At 40.0% G+C, this 20,554-nt stretch overlaps 1 protein-coding gene across 1 annotated transcript; it reads left to right on the top strand.

The window, feature by feature from the left end:
- Window positions 1–4,860: 4,860 nt before the first annotated feature.
- mier2 (mesoderm induction early response 1, family member 2) lies at window positions 4,861–19,356 on the top strand. The gene is given in 13 exon segments (XM_046049390.1): window positions 4,861–5,142; window positions 6,366–6,531; window positions 7,485–7,598; window positions 7,706–7,817; window positions 10,193–10,272; window positions 12,064–12,133; window positions 12,347–12,498; window positions 12,733–12,814; window positions 14,882–14,976; window positions 15,123–15,253; window positions 15,786–15,925; window positions 17,270–17,694; window positions 17,696–19,356. Coding segments are annotated over 12 exon segments (1,671 nt in total). The 5' UTR covers window positions 4,861–5,142; window positions 6,366–6,420; the 3' UTR covers window positions 17,855–19,356.
- Window positions 19,357–20,554: the final 1,198 nt, after the last annotated feature.

Below are 20,554 nucleotides of genomic sequence, written 5' to 3'. Positions count from 1 at the left end.
CTGTATGGATGACATCTCACTTTGTGGCAGACTCTTGTGACAGCTCAGTGGTTGACATGGTGACTCATAGACACACATTTGCAGGCATTAGCCAATCAGTCACGGATGGATCCAGGAAAAGGTCAACTATTATACATTGTTACTGGCAATAATATGAGCAAATTTTTAACCATTCTTATTTGCATATGGAGTGATCTCCATTCCCACAAGCTCATCTAGCCATCCTAACCTTCCCATGCATCACCACCACCATCATTCACAAACACCCGATACACCCACACAGTTTTTTGTTTTTGTATATATTTTATGTCCTCTGGCACCAAACCCTGATGTGGGCTGAGGCCTGGCAGCTGACTGCTACCCTACAGCATCTGTCTGGGGCATCTTGGAGTAGCAAGTTAACAAAGATCTCGCCTGAGTCTCAGGGAGGACAGGTGAAATCTGCTCCTGGGTCTGCCACAATCCAAAAGTCTCCATCCTCTTTTCAGTCAGAGATTTGACTGCAGAATAAAGAGGAATGGAAGAAAATAGAAAGCAGGCTTATTTAAAGGGAAGAGAACAGGATGAACCTCTGCAAAGCCTAATAAACGTGTCCGCTGTGTATCTGTAATTTTCTGCTCTCTCTTAAGCAAAACAAGTCCAACGAAGCACTAGTCCAAGTCATAAAACACAGGCTGAATAATGAAGACAACCTTGGATGGAATGTGGTATATATGGGCTCTCACACAGCACAACAGACCATACCACAGAACATACACTACACTCACTGTGCCCCCATGTTTGAAAAAATGTTGCTGAAGTGCCCCCTTGGATGCCTCTATGGTAGATAAAATGTGATGAAGTGCCATCTAATGTGCTCTTTCAGTGGAGAAATACAGTGCCATATATCCCACCACATACAGCTGATACCCTTTTTATTTTTTCGCTCCTGCCTCTCAAACAGCCTATCCGCCACTGAGTATACTTCATGGGTAAATATGCCACAATGAGAAAGACAGAGTGTGAAAGCAAGAGAAAAGATGGGATTAGGCATCTAAAAAGAGAAAGAGAAATAAAAGCATTAAAGCACAAGAACAAAACTATCATCAGCCACTAGGAATTATCGGCCTGACATCTGCCCTCACTGGGGTGGGGACACAGATGCCCCCTGCCACAGCAGGGTGTTATGGGTCAGTGCCTTGTTCACCATGATGCACTGCAAAATTCTTCTCTATCTATCGCCACATCCAGAACATGTCCATTCTGCACCCTGTGGTCTGAAGTCTATACTGCCCCTGCTCATATTCCACCCATTGCAATAAAACACAGTCACATCCAATCAAAATTTGTTCTGGAAAAAGATTGTCATGCCTTACATGCATAGGTGCCATTTACCCTGGGGATGCTGGGGACATGTCCCCACCACATTTTGAAATGGTTGATTTTGTCCCCATCACTTTTTGAAAGCATTTGTTAAAAATGTTCCTAAAAATAGCTTGTCCAAGTACTCTTAACTAACAAATGAAAATGCTTTGAGAAAGCTTTATTTGCACAATAAGAAAACATGCAATGCAATTTAAATATAAAAGAAACAAATGTCCATTGTCCAGAAAAGTAACTTAAGCTAAACAAAACAAGCTGCTGATTACTGCACTATATTCTTATATTAATTAATTGTCACCTGCCAGCTGAATTTTTAGTTTTTTTCCTTTATATGAATAAAGACATTTCCTCCATAAATTGGGACAGAAAATGTCTCCAGAATGCAGGAAATTAAGTGTTTAATTCTCCAATTTTCTGGGGGAAGACCCACCAACCCTACACTCATATATTTCAGCATTTCATATTTTTTCAAAATAATGTTAAAAATCTTCACGTCTAGTGACTCAAGTGTATCATCACGCCCCCAATCTGAGTCCTTATGTCCCCACCACTTTTCAACACAAAGCGACGCCCTTGCTTACATGACATACTAAGCAAAGCACTACATTTATATCAAAACAGTAAAAAAAACATGCAAAGTTTCCACTTAATAATGTTTGTGTTAATATACTCCTGAGCAGTCTTTACTGCCCACCTCTACGCGTCCTCATTACTGATCTATCTATACACATACATCTCATACATGTCTGAAGAACTCCACTGTCAGACATCTTACTTAACTTAAGTCTTTACCAACTGATGCTACACTGCCACATGATGCCAGTACAAATACACAACCACAAAAGCCCTCCAGGAGTGTTCACACAAATACTCAGACATATATCCTGTATATATTTGTGTTGGAGCAATTGCATTTGCATAAGCTTCCTTCCGAATCTTCCCCAGCACCCTGGTATAAGTTCCTCATTTTACAACCATACAGCAGTACTATTTTATAGATTCCTGTAGAAACCCCACCTTTTCTCCAGACTTCTTGTTTCCAAGTAACAACATAACAACATAAATGTACCTCCTAATTATTATATAACAACATAATATTTACACAGGGCACTTCATCACTGTACAACTTTTTGACAAAAAAATGTCCTAAGCTATTTTTTTTAAGTATTAAAGCTCATGCTTGACCTTGAAAATAATTCTTTAACGAAACAATCCCATCTCAAGGTTCTCTTATCTACTTCTCTTGCACAGTCCATTTTTTTAAAATGGCAAGTATTTTATTGGTGTCCCATATTTAAAACACAAGTACACTACATTTGTGGGGCTGTTATCCAGAGTGTTACACATTTGCATTCTTTCTCGTCTTGAAAAAAACTAGTACATACCACCAACAAAGCCTTACAAATACATACAATTGCTCTTTTGTGGATAGCTTTTCTTATTCATACAAAACATACACACACACAGAGTTAAATACCTTTAAGAAACAGGAGACACAACAAAGTGTCCTTGCTTGTATAACCCTAAAACCCTTTACTGGGGTTAATTAACTAGAGGACAGGTAACTCAGAGAGGCGGGAGCAGTCTGTTGATGAACACTATATAATGTCCTGATCCAGCCAGGTTTACACCCAAACCTCTAACGTGTTCTCTTTGACATAAACTGAAATAATAAAATAAATAGTTGCCTGATTCATCAGCCTTATGAAACACCAAATAATAGATAATTAAAGAAGCGGATATGTGCTGTGGGTGGATCTCCAGCTATGCGACTGATGGTTTTTGTTATTTAAAAAGTCTGTTTGTCTCATCATGTCTACACTACACTGTATGTATTCAGGTCAGCAACATTTTGTTATCCTATTGGCTACACACTGACAATTACTTGGCTCTGAATTGCTTTCTAGTAGGTTTACATCTATTGTTGAATATCCTGTTTATTCTTTAGTGTTCAAATCCTTATTGTGCAATACTCTAAATGGCAAAAGTAATTAACCACATACAATTCTTTAAACACCTATTGAATTGAAGAATGAAAGCAATTCAGACCAGCTCAACTCTACATTGACCCATTGCTGCCCAACAAACAGACACACTCAAAGATATGCACCTAAAAATGGTACAAACCGGAATTCTCATGACATTTGTCCATACAGAACGTCCATATATTAAAAGTAGACCAAACCTGACAAAATTAGAAAACCCAGAGCATCCAGCCACACTCTCACTGCAAACAAATGTGCTTTGTTTTGTTTTCTCTGTGCAGTTCAGCCTTTGTGTTGAACACAAACCCAGTTCTTTTCTCTGCAATACCTTTTGACACATAATGACTCAGGTGATGTTAGCAGCTGGAAAGTTGAAAAGCATGGAGTTACAGCTAGTCTGATTTGCTTGACTGGAGTACATTTTAGTCTAAGCCCATTTCTGAATTGTTTTAAAAGTGTGTGCTTCCCCTTTTGCATTATTCATTCTAAATGATGAACACCTGAGCACATTAAACACAAGAATATATGTGCACAACAATGAGCAAACATCCATGAGAAATGGGTAGGTGTTCTGAAAATTATTTTGTTAAGTGCATGTTTACTTAATGCATTGGAAATTCTTTCGTGAGCCACTATTACTTTACTTAGGCTAAATGTCCAGATGCTTTAAATTCACAGTAAGTTGTAGAAATACATCTACATGAATATTTCAACACATTTCACTTCTGGGAAAGTGGAATGTTTGGGCCTGTAGCTATCATCCATATAGGGAGCAAACCTACCTATCTTTATAATAATATCCAGATGTACAGCAACTAATGAAACCAGTGTGATGCCTTTTCTTGGCCTAACACTAACCAATCATATTTGCAGTTTATTGTACACTTGAACAAGATTATGTGGGTCCCCCCTAAAAAAAGTGATCATTTATATTATTGAAAGACTCTGGATATTTAATAGGCAATCTGTTAAAAAAGAAATACCGACCTATTTTAAGTTAGCATTATTTGTGCTATTTTGTATCCTTTGTTTATTTGTCACTTGAAGACCCTGAGTGATATCATAACTTGTAGCCTGTTGGCTATACTTTACATGGGACAGGTCAACTGAATCATCATCATATGATCTGTTTTGTTTGTTTTGGTTTAATAATGTCACGTGTGGTCAACATATACATTAACTCTTCCTCTCTCTCAGCCTCTCTCTTCAGAGCTGGAAGCAGTCATTGGCTGAGGACAGAACCTTATATCTTTATCTGCTTTGACCATGCCCTGTCCCCTCCCTCATTTACATATTCAGCACGATCGGATAGTAATCACCATATGATACCATGGTCATGTTGCTGGTGGACAGGTTAAACATCAATATTATATTCAGAGCCAACCTGTTGTTTAAACCAGCAGAAGGGCAACACGGGAGTCAGAGGGCAATGTTTATAGCCTATTAAAAAGGAAACGACCTCAAGCTTAGAGTTTTACTTTAAAGTTAGGCGATTTAGACATATGTTTTTTTAACAAGTTCTAGGCCTGTAGGCTATTCCACTAAAAGCACAATTTTAAAATTGATACCGAAAGTGGGCGGGTACTTGTGAAAAACTATGGGGAAATTCTCAAATGCCAGCTGTCAAGCGAGACAAAAATAACTAAATTACTTGGAAAAAGTCAATATAACTCTGCACCTAACTGTAGCACAGTCGCTGTTGCTGAATCGTTGCGGCAATAAACGGAGCTGTACAGAGGAGCAGACCGACAACATCCGGGCAATACTCAGCTCGCGCAGAAACGGAATGGCGGAGGTAAGTGAGCGAAAACGAGGAATGTAAAGACCCAAATCACAGAGAAACCGAACCGAATTTAAGACTTGTGTCACTCCGTACGGTACACAAGACTGTTGACGATTTCGCCGGCCGGTGAACGCCGGGTGAATGGGGGCTACGGGGGCATTTTAATGGAAAGCGAGGGAAGAAATGGAGAACCTCTCCAGCGTATCGCCTCTCTCCGCGTTCTTGGCTTTAAAGAGCCATTCCCTCTGCCTTGATACTAAAGCCGTACAAACAATAGGCAGCCCGGTGGGATTTAACGTTAACACAGTGGTGCTGAACTATTTTCAGGTGCTCCGCGGCGACGAAGTGGATTGAGTGAAAAAGTTGGGAGAGATGTCATGACTCGGCCGCGGTAAACTCCTCCGTCTCTTTCGGAAATATTGTGAACTAGTTATTTCCTTGTGCCACTCGTACTGAGCCGGAGAGAGGAAGAGACGTTCAGCACCAAGTCACAGGAAAGCGCCCCTGGTCAGACAGACAGCGCCCGATGGGTTGGGAGAGGCACGCCACATGAATATTTAGGTTTCTACTGGACTTGTACAACTTATTTGCCCAGGAATGGTGTCGCTAGAGGTATAATCTAATTCATTCAGTGGTGGCACTCTGTGAACTAGGGTGGGATTGTGTACACCCTCCTATAGTTTGTCCTACTGCCCGAAGTTTTTTGACTTTGTAAATTCTCAAGTGGCCTTAACTTGCATGCCTTTATCATAGACATATGTCCCACTTTCACTTCATTCATTGAGCCCAAAGGCTACTGGAAAACACGGTAGGAAAATGTGCTGCCCCCTCAAATGAAAAACTAGTGTCTGTTATTTTAACAGCTATATTACACAGCAAAACAATTCCCGCAGAGCAGTGTCTGATATTTTATAGAAATCTATAAAGTAAGATTATAGTAAAGTTGCAATTGTCACAGATTATCCAGATTATGACCCTTGAATGATACTTTTGTCCCTACAGCAGGCCTCATAAGTTAAAAGGGGCAGTTTAAAAGTAAGGAGTTAGCTGTTCTGTAATGGGATGAGGCAGGATCAGCCACTATTTGAGCTCTTATGTTGTGTCTGTGTGTACGCGTGTGCACATGCGCCATGGATGCACAGAGGAATGTGCTGCCATGTTGTAATCCCATCCCCATGCTGCTTTACATGGCTATGAATGTTTGTCCTAATAATACTGCATGGTTGTGTGTGTAGGTGTGTAAAAAGCTCCTGAAGATGAGCGTGGAGGTTGTGGACTAGTGGAGAGTGGATGAGGTACTGTGATGAAGGCCCTCAGCAGGAGAAGCAGATGTCTCAACAGGCCTTAGAGGAGTTGGAGGAGAACTTTCGGCCCATAAAGATGGCAACGCAGTCCCACACAGTACGGTCAAGTTCATTGTCTGTGTTAGTTGCTGTATGAAGCCACAGTGTTCTCAACAAAATATTTTTCTTTGATTATGGGAACCTTACCGCATCACTTACATATCCATAGTCTTATTATTGGATATTTCTGCTTCTGCATATTTATTATGTGACTAACACAGGATTTAATAAGTCAATCAAAGGACAAAATCATTTATCGACTTATGTAACTGACAGCAGAAACTGTATTTGGTTACAAACTGATACAGCACTCCAAACAGATATAAATGGCCTTGTTTTCATGCAAATTCGTCTGGAGATGGCAGACAGAAAACCTCATTTCCACAGCCACCTGACAGATCATCTAGTCTGTAACAGTTAGACAGCTCTGTGTCACAGCCCATATGAGACCTGTTGACAGGAGCTGCACTTACACGCACAAAAACAGCTCGACAATCCTCATACTGTCACTGTCTTTCCTTTCTATTTAGCACTTAGGTAGAGTAATGTGCAAACAAAACATTGTCTAATCTGCAGCAGCAGATACAGATCACAGTTTTTCTTTATACACCGACCTGTGCCCATTGTCATAAAAGGCAAAGCAAAGAAATATACCTTCCTTTTCATCTTGGCAAACTTGTCTAATAATCGCATTCAAGATGGTTGAAACTTCCTCTGAAAAATAAATGGTATAAAACACACTACTGTTGATTTACACATTTGCATCAACTCCTCAACTCTGACTGACCTACTGTGCAGAGATATCCTGACAGCATTTGTCCCTTGTCCATTAATGTATTGTTGAGGTACAGTATGAAGATATTTTGGGCAAGGAGGCAAAAATGCCAAGAGTTTTCTTGAGGTCATTGAACTTACAGATCTGTAGAGGATGTTATTTTCAAGAAATGTGAAAGTAACCCACTCATCTCCCTCCACCTGTCGCTGTCTCCCTCTGTAACTCTCTGTTTGTAGGCCAGCGAGCTTCCTTTGGAGGAGCTGCTGGCGCTGTACGGCTACGCAGTGCCAGATCCAGAGAAGGAGACCTGTCACATGGCTGCCAGACTGCCAGACATGACACTGGACAAGGTGAGATAGAAGAACATGGAGATGTTGATTTATGAAATGTTATAAGTTCATTCTGTTGTGTGCTTTTCCATACTATGCTGTTCTATTGTTCTTTGTGTGTTGTACAGGATCAGATAACTGAGGATCTTTTTCCTGGGGAAGAGGAAGAAGAATCGTCAGCTGATGATCTCACCCCCTCAGTCACTTCAAATACCTCCGATCTACTCCGCCGCCTCCAAGGTAAAGCACACAAAGACGTACATTTACACATGACTATATGTCATTTAAAATGTTCTCCTTGCAAAAGAAATGTTTGAAAATGATGGAACAGCCTTAAACCTACATGCACACTCAGGGCCTTTTTCTGATGAAACTGTGTAAACAGTAGTTGTACTGAAAGAAAGGACAATCCTGCAACACTTGTTTTTTGGAGTGATATTTTCTCATTGTTCAATTTAAGATCAGTGGTTTTGCTGAGACCGCAGCTTATAACTTACAGCTAGGTAGTATGTTTCATTAACACGACATGCCAGAGTTTATAATGTCAGGGAATTACATGAAACGGCATGTATTTATGTGTCCCTCTCCATATGAAAGATTCTGAACATTTGTAAACTGAAGGAGTTTAAATATATTCAGCCAGCCTTCTGCTGCAAGTGTATTTGAACCGTGACAGTATTTGTGCATAGTGAGTCCATAAAATACCATGAAAACTGAATATACGGCAAGCATGCTGTATTTATATCTTTTGTATCCAGGAGAGATTAACTGAACGCATTGTTTCACTAAAGGTAAAAGAGAGGAAGAGCAAGTTCCTCTTATTATGTTTTCTTCTCTGTTGACAACTTGATCTTCAATTGTGCTTTATACTCAGATATATTGCATTCTTATTTTTATTATGTACCGATTGTTTTCTTGGGTGGATTTCACTTGAAAATTTTATTTTTCTAAATTTTTTAAACAAAATTTTTAGGCTTTAGTTGTTGAATAATTAATTATAAACAAAAAACTGAACAAATATGAAGATTCAGAAATGTTTGTGTGATTTGTCAGCAGAAAGAAGAAAGTTTAAGATATTGGCCCTGTCTCAGAAAGCAGGTTCAACAAACTCTGAGTGTAAACCTGAACTCTGGGCTGACGAACTCTGAGCTGTCAACCTCCGAGTTTTCCGTTTCAGAAAGGCCGATCAGAATAAGTTCAGTCAACTCTGAGTATTTTGAGCCTGATTGAAGCGCGTGCCTGGGGATAAAAAAAAAGCCATCATCAATGGAGCTCCGATACTACGATTCACCATGGCAACGGGTAAATAAAGGCAGAGCCTCCATTTTAATCGGGTGGAGCTAGAAATATGAATGCTGCCAACGCAGACCATGATTGGCTCTAAAACGTAGGAGTGGAGGATCGATACGTTAACAACATTACATTTTATACAGCGTTGCTCATTCATCATTTACCAAACTGGAATTTCCTTAATGAATGATCAAGTGCTGTAATTCTCCTACAGCCTGTTATTCATTTTAAATAGGCTACAGACCTGTTTATTCATCTGGAACCTGATGGGACTAAATGCTGGTGGCAATAACTGAAGATGAAAATATTAATCGAACAGATTAGACATAGTTTAGGCTACTCATGGAGCTGTGATTGTAAAGTGACAGTCCGACTCAGTAGGTCTATTAATGATTTTTTTGTAATGTAAAATGTGTCTAGGTTCAAACTCACTGAAGTTTTAGACATCTATGTTACATTAATAAAATCTTGCGCATTTCGTATTTTATGAAATGCTGTCAAAACACATTCAGACTATCAGCAGATAATAAAAAACTCACTTTTAAACTATTTGTTTCAGCTGCACCACAGTCATCCTCACTCAGAAATATTCACATCATATCCAGCTGATAACTACGATAGGAATGTTCAATCTGTGCGACTACAATATGAAAGGTTAGGCTACTGTTCATTGATCGGTTTTGTACAGATTACTTTAAACTGCAGCACTGTAGCGCACAGTAAGTTTTTTTTTTTTTTTTTGCCTTAATGTCCACAGAGTCTCTGTGTTATAAAGGACAGTGTAGTTTATAGATTTTATTCTGTGCTGAGGATAAATTTACGATGTCCAAAGATAACTCTGTCCATACATCAATGACAGATTGATCATGAAAGCGTCATGTTCAAGATCATGTTTGGGTAAAAAAAAATAAAAAACTAACAGCCTATTTTACCGTAATTTCGATGTTTCTAAAGACGTAACTGTTCCAATATGTGCTTTGATATAGACAGTCTGAATGAGGAAATGTCAGACAGCCGCTTGAAGCTCCGCAGGAGGGGAGGAATCAGAGAGTCAGCGTTAGTTGAAGTAAACCTCCTCCCGAGGAGGTTAGGTTCACAGCGTAAGTTGCCAGGGTTACAGATCTCGAGTTTATCTGATCTCTCTGAAACCGAAAACCCAGAATTTCCCTTATCTCGGGCTCAACTTACTCAGAGTTTTCACTGAACCCACTTTCTGAAACAGGGCCATTATCATGAGTTTTGACAAAAATCTTTTGACATGCAGTACTTGTACAGTCTTTGAAGTGATCGCCTGTTCCTCCTCTCTGATTTATTTTGTCTCTCAGGTGGAGACAAAGACCCACTAGTCTGCTCTTCAGATGAGGAGTCCGACGATGCCTCTGTTCCCTCCAATGAAGAACACAAGGTGGGCCACTGAAGGCAATAACACATCACGATTGCTGGACCTTTTATGAAACAGACACAAGTTGACTTTGACTCAGTTTAAGTATATTAGCAGGCATGTGATTGGCAAAGGACAACAAAGCAGGAAAATATACTGAGACCCCCCCCGCTCCACGATCAAACTGGAGGCGGCTCTAGTACATCATATGGATGGTAAAGCAGGACCTGTGAGAATAACTTATGTCGCAGTGGGAATCAAAGACAAGTGTCTAATCCATTGCCCCATCGCCACCTCTCTATAATAAAGATATAACATCAACCATGAGAATAACAAATTTGAATAAAATATATATAAATATATAATTTCCCCCCCAACCTTCAACAGCTAAATGTGCAACATGAAATTATTGAGTCTATAACTAAATAATATAACTATTAACTTTCAAATTAGAAGTTGAAGTTAATAGATTATTTTTAATGAATAAGAGACAAAAGCAAAGGTCGTTGCCTGTTTAAGATCTGGTGGCCTAACTGTTAAAGAAACAGTTATATTATTCAGGAAACTCTGATCAAACAGCCAGATCTCTGTCTATTGATAAACTGTAGGAAAAACTTCAAGACACTTCAACTCTGATAGCGGGTGTGTGCGTGGGACGAGTACCATTGCGACAGTTTCACGGTAACGCGCCCAGTAGTAGGCTACACAGAAGTCGTAGCCATGGTTACCACCCATAGAGCGCCTGGCGTTGACTCCCGGAGCGCTTGTCTGTTGAGTTCTGAGGAGCGCAGAGCAACCATGTGGATCCAAGCTGTCTGAAAATGACTTTACATATAAAATGTTTGTGACGGGGTTTATATGTAAAGGTGTTTTAATACAAAATTAATTTATAACGTGCCAAAACCTTTAACATAAAGGACAACCCCCCCCCACCCATCAGGAATGGCGTTCAGTAGAGCAGTAACGGAGCGTTACTTGGAATAGTAACTGTAGTAATAATATAACTGTTTTGGAAATAGTAATCCCGTATACTACTCTTTACTGTGAAAAGTAATGTTATTACTGCCCAACTGGTTACGGAACACTGATGCGTGTGAGCGACTGGGGCACACACTGCGCAAGTGTAGAATTGGACAGCTGAACGCAAACAAACATCCTTGTTGATGCTTGGAAAGTATCAGCCTGTAGATGCCCTCAAATCCTCTCCATTTCACTCGGGCAGCTCCTGTCGAATTAATTAATTAATTATTATTATTATTATTTATTTATTTATTTATTTTCAGATCTGCATGATTCACGTGGGTCATATTTTCAGGTCGAGAAATCCGGGAAAATCATATCCCTGATTCGGCATATTGTATAGTATGTTTGAGTTTTTCCATTTCTTTATGGGAGAGAAAATCTTACCAAGAACCTTTCAAAAGACAGTAGAAGTCTTTTAAGTGAATTGTTCGGGGTCGGTACATTTGATCCAATTGGATGTTTTGAGCACTTCAAGAGCTCTACACATCTCTTCCTACATCACACATCTCCCTGTGTTGGTACTGACCTTTGGCATTGGGCATAAAACATATACTGTTGGTTTGTACAATATGAAATTTCTATGACCACTCTGCTGGAACAACCGAACCTAACCCAAACTAACCCCTGGGACATACCAGTCAAAGCCATATGTAGACCGGTTTGAAAACCAAAGTAGTGTATCATTTTGGACCTGAGACCCTACCTCACATCAAAGACAACATGTCAGCTTTTGTTAGTATATATGACACATTTCAGAGCTATAAACGACTTTGGCTTTGGTTTCATTCTCAGGAGATCATGGTTGGTTCTATGTACCAGGCAAAAATACCTCCACTCGGTCCATATACCAACCAGGAGAGAGGTAAGCAACTGCAAAGATAGATTTTGTATGAAATCTTCCAAGCCAGCAAACTATTTTAGGTGTATAGAATTTTGACTCCCTTTTGGAGGTAAAAAAGACAAATAAAATCTGTCTACCATCACCATATCTTTTTCTGCCTCTTAATCAGTTTTCTCTTGCTCCTCCGCTTCCAAACTCCTCATCTTCTTTCTCTGCCTTTCTTTGTTCCTCTAGCTTACAGCAGTGAGGACCAGTTGCTGTGGAGGCCAGGTGTTCTGCCGTTGCAGGAAGTGGAAGAGTTCTTGCTGTATGCACAGAAACCACGTGGCCAGGAGGGAACAGCATGTATGCAGACACAAGGCGACACTGTCCAAGACAACGAACAGGTACAGCAACTTTAAATTGCATCCCAAAGACAATGTAGGGTTTAAATGAAATAAGCTGACTTTCTAATTTTTGGAGGACTTTGCAAAAAAATACACAGGATCAAATGCAAAAGAGTAAACATAATACTGTATTCTCAGTGTAAATATAGAGGTCAAGTTTTGCAGTCATTGTTTCTCTTTGTAACAGTCTAACCCTTTTGGCTCATCCTCCTCCCTTTTTCTCTTGATCCGCAGGCACTGTATGAACTAGTGAAATGCAACTTCAATGCAGAAGAAGCACTGAGACGATTACGCTTCAATGTGAAAGTGTTCAGTGGTAAAAACCTACAGTACTTTTTACAACCTGTAATTACACATATTTGTAATAAACGCAAAATCATGACCGTATATCATGACGAATCATGACTGATAAAGCAACAGCCAGCAAACTTAAAGTTATCCCTCTGTCAAACAACATTATTGCATTCAGGATTCTGTAATGCACATAAGTCTGTTGGTGGGGAAAAAATGCTGTAAAGTAAGAATGCTTTCAGAAATAGACATGTTAATTCAATATGTAGGTTGAAACACCATCATTAACTGAAACAGAAACAGCTGCGTAGAGGAATACAGCTGGGTGAGGAACAGCAAGCTAACCTAACAAGGTGAGGTTGCTGAAGACCGTTTACTGTCAAGTGATACACCATGGTAAGACTAAGCACAGCAACAAGACATGATTATACTGCATCAGCAAGGTCTCTCCTAGGCAGACATTTCAAGGCAGACAGGGGTCTCCAGATGTGCCATCCAAGCTCTTTTGAAGAAGCACAAAGAAACGGGCAACGCTGAGGACCGTAGTCGCAGTGGTCGGCCATAGACACACTGCAGCAGATGAAAAACACATCATGCTTACTTCCCTTGACAATCAAAAGATGTCCAGTAGTGCCACCAGCTCAGAGCTGCAGAAACCAGTGGGACCCTGGCACACCCATCTACTGTCCGGAGAGGTCTGGTCAGAAGTGGCCATCATAGAAGACTTGCTGCCAAAAAGCAATACCTCTAACATGGAAACAAGGCCATGCGACTCAACAATGCAAAAAACACAAGACCTGAGGTGCAGAAAAATGTGCAGCTGCTGCTCTGGACTGATGAGTCAAAATTTGACTTTGGTGGTTCCTTGTATGTTTGGAGCTGCATTTCTGCAAATGGAGTTGGGGATTTGATCAGAATTAATCGTCTCCTCAGTGCTGAGAAGTACAGGCAGATACTTATTCATCTGGCCATCAGGCAGGCGTTGGATTGGCCCCACATTTATTCTGCAGCATGACGACCCCAAACACACTGCAAGTGTCATTAAGAACTATCTTCAGCGTAAAGAAGAACAAACTATGTGCAACTGTACCTAGAAGAATTTATGCTGTTTTGAAGGCGCAGGGTGGTCACACCAAATATTGATTTGATTTAAGTTTTTCTTCTGTTTATTCACTTTGTTATTTAGTTATTTAATATATATCCACATCCTGCCCTTAGCCACTTTGCACATCTCCTCAATTTTCTGCAACAAAAACAGCAAGGAGAAGTTGTTGACCAGAGCTGCATGACAGAAGATCAGAGACGGACATTTAGGCAAAAGCTAGGAAACTAGCGGTTCTACTCAAAGTTCAGTCAGTGAATGCTGTTTCATATGAAGACAGGCACTTTTCATCCAAGGCCTGAGCTGAGCAATGTAATGATGACAAACTATAGGATGAGAATATAATCTTCTTGGAAAAAGGATAACAACTTCCTTAAAGTGACATGTTTAAAAAAAAATGTAACTAAATTTGCAGTTGCAGGGCTCCAACGCACCCCTTCCACGGCTTGTAGGAAACTAGAAATGTGGGTGGAATAAGTAAAAGAGGAGAATGTAGACTAATTTGGGAGCCTCAAGTCAATCATTGAATTCAATTAAGTGCAGAACACAGTAATCGGATGTGTTTAAACTTTGTATTTTTGAGCCTTAAGAAAGCATTTCTGCTGGAGGATACTGAAAAATATGATGCAAAATGCAATGCCAACTGCTGACTGAAGCACTGCAGAGGAGGAGCAGTTCACTGATGTGACCTCATGGCCTCCTATTAAGCAGTGAGGCTCCAAGTCCAAGACTTCTATTTGTTGGATTGAACAGAGCCCTGGCCATATATACTTACTTACATGATAGCTTTTGCTACACCCTGTCCCGCTTTTTATGTAAGTGGCTCTGTCAGGACAAATACATATCAAAACCGGACATTGAGTGGCGATCTCAAAGCCCTGCCTTGTGATAATCTACAGCACAACACAATGACTGCATTGCATTTATTAAAAATTCTTAAAAAAAAAAAAATAGTGCTAAAATACTCCTGGCGCTTTTCCCTTTCTTTAGAAGAGCTGTGTGCCTGGAGTGAGGAGGAGTGTAGGAACTTTGAGCATGGCTATCGAGTTTACGGGAAAAACTTCCACCTCATTCAGGCTAATAAGGTGAGTGCTCAGAAGACAAGATGTTGACATTTTTAAGTTGAATCTTTCCTGAAGTGTGGTGTCCAAACCTGACTGATCTAGCTGATGTAGTCATTTGAATATTTGATGGGACATCTTTTTGAAAACAATGTTCTCGTCCTCCTCAGGTACGAACACGCTCGGTTGGGGAGTGTGTGGAGTATTACTACATGTGGAAGAAGTCCGACCGTCACGAGTACTTTACCCAGCAGGCCACCAGGCTCAGTCGCAGGAAATACAACCTGCAATCAGGGAGCATGTGAGTATTACTGGAACACATGACAAGATTCATAGTCAAACTGTGTGTGTGTGTGTGTGTGTGTGTGTGTGTGGCCATGGCAGATATTAAAAGCCCTTCAATGTGGCTACTGACAGTTTGTGAAGAGATGGGCAATATTCCTGACTTATTCTCATTGTATAATCTGTAACCAGCGCTTGACTTCATAAAAGAGCCCAAAATACGGGGACGGGGTGTTCATATGTTCTATTCTGTCTCTTATATACTTGTGGTGATCACCAAAATCAGTTTCCATTCCCCTCCCTGGTATTGGGAGAGCAGCAAAAAGCTCAGAAATGGATTTTAACTCAATACAATAAACATCTATAGTAAAACAACCTGCATAATTATATGGAGAAATCAGGTGCTTTCACAAGGGTGTGTAATTCTTCTGCTCTTTGTGTGTTTACTCTGATATTGTGTCTTGATACCTTGAAGTTCTGCCACCCAGTCCAGCTTTTCACTGTTGATGCACACCGTATTACACTAACAGTGGTTGCGTTGTGTGTTGCAGGGAGGATGGAGACCAGGACGGGGAGGTTGGGGAACTAGAGGGAAGTAACAATTCTTCAGGCTTGTCTCACAGCTCCATGGGCACTGGGCAGCTGGAGTCCCCGTTACCACCACAGTCGAGCCTGGACCTGGACAAGCAAGGTAAAACTTAAACATATTCTCTTACAAGCACCTCATGTGGTGGCTCAAACTGTCTCTACAGTAGAGTAAATGTGCTGTCTTATAGATGACCAACATAATGTGCAATGAAGCAAGGGTTGCAGCCAAAATGCTCTGAAATATTATTCCTGTTATCACATGTTTACAGAAAGACAGAACTGCTTGTAAAAGAAGCACATGTACAGTCAAAGCTTAGTAAGTTTCCACTCATTTAATTGGAGTTTCTTTGAAGTGGAAGCTGCTCATAGAGCACTTAGCTCTACCATTTGGCAGTGCATATAGTAAAACAAACCCACACACAGTGGATTTAGTTTGGTTTCCAGTAAAGCTGAAATCAGAAAGAGCTTTGTGCCTTCACCCATCTTTCTGTATATAAACCATTTACACACCATGTCAGACATATTTTCCAAGTTACATAATTTTCTGCTATCCATCATGTTTTACATGTAATTCTAAGGATTTAGTTTTTGTCTAGTAAATGTTTCATTTTGATTATATGGTGCGCCTTTTACTTTGACATCACATTCATTATCTTGTGAATCATTTTATGTCTCAACTCCTTTTGTTTTCCCCACTATTTTCTCGCTTCTTGTGTGTCTTGTTTTGTTGTATTTGTGCGTGCACTTATGCATGTCTATGTCTGGATGTGTATGCATGCACATCTGTTGACATGGTGATCCAGAGGAGGAGGGCCGTCCCCGGCGCAGACGAACTCCCCGCTTTCTCTTAAAGCCATGATCTCGGTCCAGACAGACCACAGAAAGCAGGCTGGGCCTGCAGGTAAAGAAGGCAAGAAGACAGATTCAGAGAATGTGAATGATGTGGTGATTGGGAACAAATCTCATTAGCTTGCCTGTGGTAGATAATCAAATTCTAATTAGAGCCAAAAGGTACAGGGCTTGCCTCTGGCAATTCAATAAATGTAGCAAATCTTTTTACAGATAATGTTGAAAATATTGAGTCATATCAGAATTTTTGCATGTATTTAAAATTCATTTAAGTGCATTTGATATGTACCATCATATCTACTCAAAGTGTAATGCTGTTGTATCAAAATGGAAAATTAAATTTAAAACAAAATATTTAACCGTAAAATTAAAATCATTGGTATTTTTCAAGATGGTGCAACTTTTCTATTGAATCTCCATTTTAGTGCTTTCTTATTATCATAATGGTAATAAATACTTTTGAAGCAGCTGTAAATACTATTAATTGGAACATACTTAGAGTATTTGAACATTATTAGAACAAATAAAGCAGTATATATATTACATGACTGAAGTTACAGACATTTTGTTGATCTGTCATCCTATGATCTCTGTGCAGGTGGGGAGCTGATGATGGGGCTGTCAGACCTGGGTGGTAACGGATGTCCTCAGCAGCTGTTTGGCTGTCCCTTCTCTCTCTCGCCCGTGGACGACCTGCGGGATCCTGGCTCAGGCAATTGTCAGAGTTGTCCCTCAGCTCCAGTTCAGCTCCAGTCCCAGCCCTCCCCCCAGAGCTGCCAGTGGGCTGACGGGAGCCCTCCGTTTTGCCATGATGACCATCACCTCCCAGGCTCCTGCTTCTACCAGCTACACATGTGTGGTGGACCTTTTGTATCCGAGAGCCCTGACTGCGGTACAGCGGGCGGTGGGACCGGCTCCCCCCATGGGCTGCAGGTGGAATTTAGCCTGTCTCCGTCTGCCTCACCTCCCTCATCTGCTGTCCTCCCGTCACACTTCCAGGCATTTGGCAGTCTTCTGCACCCATCTCCCGTCCAGCATCCCCGCTCTCTCACACAGTGAAGGGACATGGGAAAATCAGAACTTAGTGGTAGTCTCCATGGTTTGCCCTGTGTCGAGATCTTTGATCTGTTTTGGTATTTCCACCGGGCTTGAGGAAACCAGGACAAAAAGTGCATTTACCTAACTTTGTGGAAAAGGATGGACCTGCAACCAGTCTGTCTGAACCCTTGTTTTAAACGGAGACACTTGAACTCTCTATCCATTGTAGAGTGATGCGTGTTAATCACCACTTTTAGGTGTTTGTTACCACAACCTGCACCAGGGCAATGCTATTGATTCACTATAATTAATACATACTTGCCGGTGATGAGAGTTGTTGTGACCACCATGTAAACAAACCAGAAACATGTGGCTAGCAGTCCCATTTTCTTTCTAAAAACAGATCAGGATGGAAATGTTTGACTGCCGAGTTCTCCCAGCTTCTTCCAGCAAGAGCCAATCGTGTTTTATTAAGCATGTTGCTCAACACTTTTGCCGCTGCAGCCTTTTGAGGTCTGTCTCTGGAGAGTACCACAGTAAAATCTGTCCCTTCAAAAAATACAGAATGCACCCTCTGTGATTGGCTCACCCCTTTTTAGTTCCACTGACTGCATCTGTTTTATTTGCACAGCCTCCTCCACTCCACCTGTCTTAAGAATTTTGTTAAAATATGCTGAAACTAAATAACGTTTTCGAAGGTTGAGATTTGAGCACAGTCTGCGAAGGGAGCACATTATTTGGAAGGTTTTAGTTTTGCTTTTGTGGGACTTTTCATCCTTGTTTTTCATTTTCAAGATTTACGCAGAAATTTATAAAGGTGCAGTGCTTTGTCATCATTTCTGGTCACAGTTTTTAACATGTTGGATATTTAGTACAATTAAATGCCTGTTTGTCCCATTCCCATGGCCCCATCAAGTTGTCAAACTGTCAGATTCCTTTTGAGAATAACAAACTTTATGCTTTAAATGAATCAGCGCAGGTATTATTATGTAGTTCAAACATACACTTTCATATATCAAAGGATTCTTCCAGTTCAAGATTGAGAAAACCCGTTTAATTTAATCTTCAAATGAATGAGAATTATGTATTTATTGTAATCATATGTGTGATTGCAGTGAATATTTCTTGATTATTTAAAATGATGTACCCCAGAATAAATGGGTGAACGTTAAGATGCCTCTTACTATGAACAATTGCATACATTTTTAGTCTTTTCATAAAATAATGTACCGATTTTGTGTATTCCTTCATACATATGTGGTAATTTCTTTTATGTGTCAGTATATTTTAGTCATACTGTCTCTAAAGAGGTAATTGGAGGGAAGAAAAGGATTCAGCCCCACGTTCTTCCTTCCATCTGTTGTCCTATTTATTCCTTGTTTCTGTCTGTAAATGGAAGCACTTCCTGTAATCTCTGTTAAAAGCCCAGCCAGTTCCAGATCAATGTTTTTGTTTTGACTGTTTACATGAGGGAGGTTAAGGACAAGACCATGAAGACAGGAAAAGGCGCTGAATCACTGCCTTTTGTTAATTCTTTATTTTTACTTTCATTTTTAGCAATTTATATATTGTACTGCTTCTGTTATGTTTGTTTATAATTATTATATTTTGTAAAAGGAAACAATTAAAATGAACATGGGCGAAATATTAAAATGCATTGCTTTGTATTTATTTTAAAAGATGCAGCACCTGAACTTCTTTGTGAGATTAGCAGTGTCATATAAGCTGGGAAACTACTGTGAATAATCACATGTTGTACAGTGTGTGTGTGTGTGTGTGTGTGTGTGTGTGTGTGTGTGTGTGTGTTTAGAAGTAGAAATTGAGAAACTTTGTCAATTCATTTTAACCTTAGACACAGGTTAAAACATAGATGGGCATAGATAGGGGTGTGAGAAAACATCTGCATTTGACAACCTGTGAGTGAGACCAGGCTGAAAAACCATCTCATTAAGCAGTGAGGAACATTGGGAATGTTAAGAGGAAAGTTGTAAAAGTTTACAAATGCAAAAATATTTTTTTCTCTTTTTTTACTCTAATGATAACAACGGTAAAACAAAAAAATTCAGTGATACTTATTGAATCTCACAAACCCGTCTCTGACTTATGTAACTACTCGGGATCCATAGACAAAAGCACTACTGAAGCGTCCATCAAAAGTTTAACTACAATCCAGAAGGTGGCGCTATCACTCTACTGAACCTCTGACAGAAGCAGCGTTTTCAGCGTCTCTTCAAACGACAGAGATGGACAGCAAAGGCATAGAGCAGTATTTTTTACAGCAGTGTTTCAAATTGTTTAAATTGAGACATTCATATTCAAAAGATACCAGAATTACTATTTTTATTTAGGCAGAAGGTTGTTGTCATTATACAAGGACGGTAACGTGGGTGTTGGGTTTTGATCATCCAGTGGTTATATTTTTAGGGATCCAAGCAGCGAAGCTGCTGGAGCCCTATTGGTGGTCTTCTTCTTCTTTCTTCTTTTTCTCCGCTAAAAGTGTTTGGGCTGCAAAAACTGCAGACGAAAACTCACCAAAATTGGCACGTAGGTTGCAAATTCCACCCCTTAATCAGGCAAAAGACCTAAGGTGGCGCTATAACAATCAACTTCGCGTTTTTGCAATTATCTCGAAAACAGCTTCGTTTAGAGTCGAACTTCTTTCATTATTTTAATCTCTGGATTCATCTGCATCTTTGCTCTAATCTTCTGCTCTAAAAATGTCAGATTATAAGAATGTTTATCATTTTTTTCTCAAAAACCTATTTTAGATATCGACCTGAAACTATGGCAGGATCATCTACGGACGTCGCTGATCAAAAGTTATCAAAATACTTTTGATACATCA

Source organism: Micropterus dolomieu, linkage group LG05 (genome assembly GCF_021292245.1).
Source record: "Micropterus dolomieu isolate WLL.071019.BEF.003 ecotype Adirondacks linkage group LG05, ASM2129224v1, whole genome shotgun sequence".
NCBI classification, from domain to species: Eukaryota; Metazoa; Chordata; class Actinopteri; order Centrarchiformes; family Centrarchidae; genus Micropterus; species Micropterus dolomieu.
Note: the sequence above shows the minus strand (reverse complement) of the source record. Positions and strands in the feature narration are given on the sequence as shown.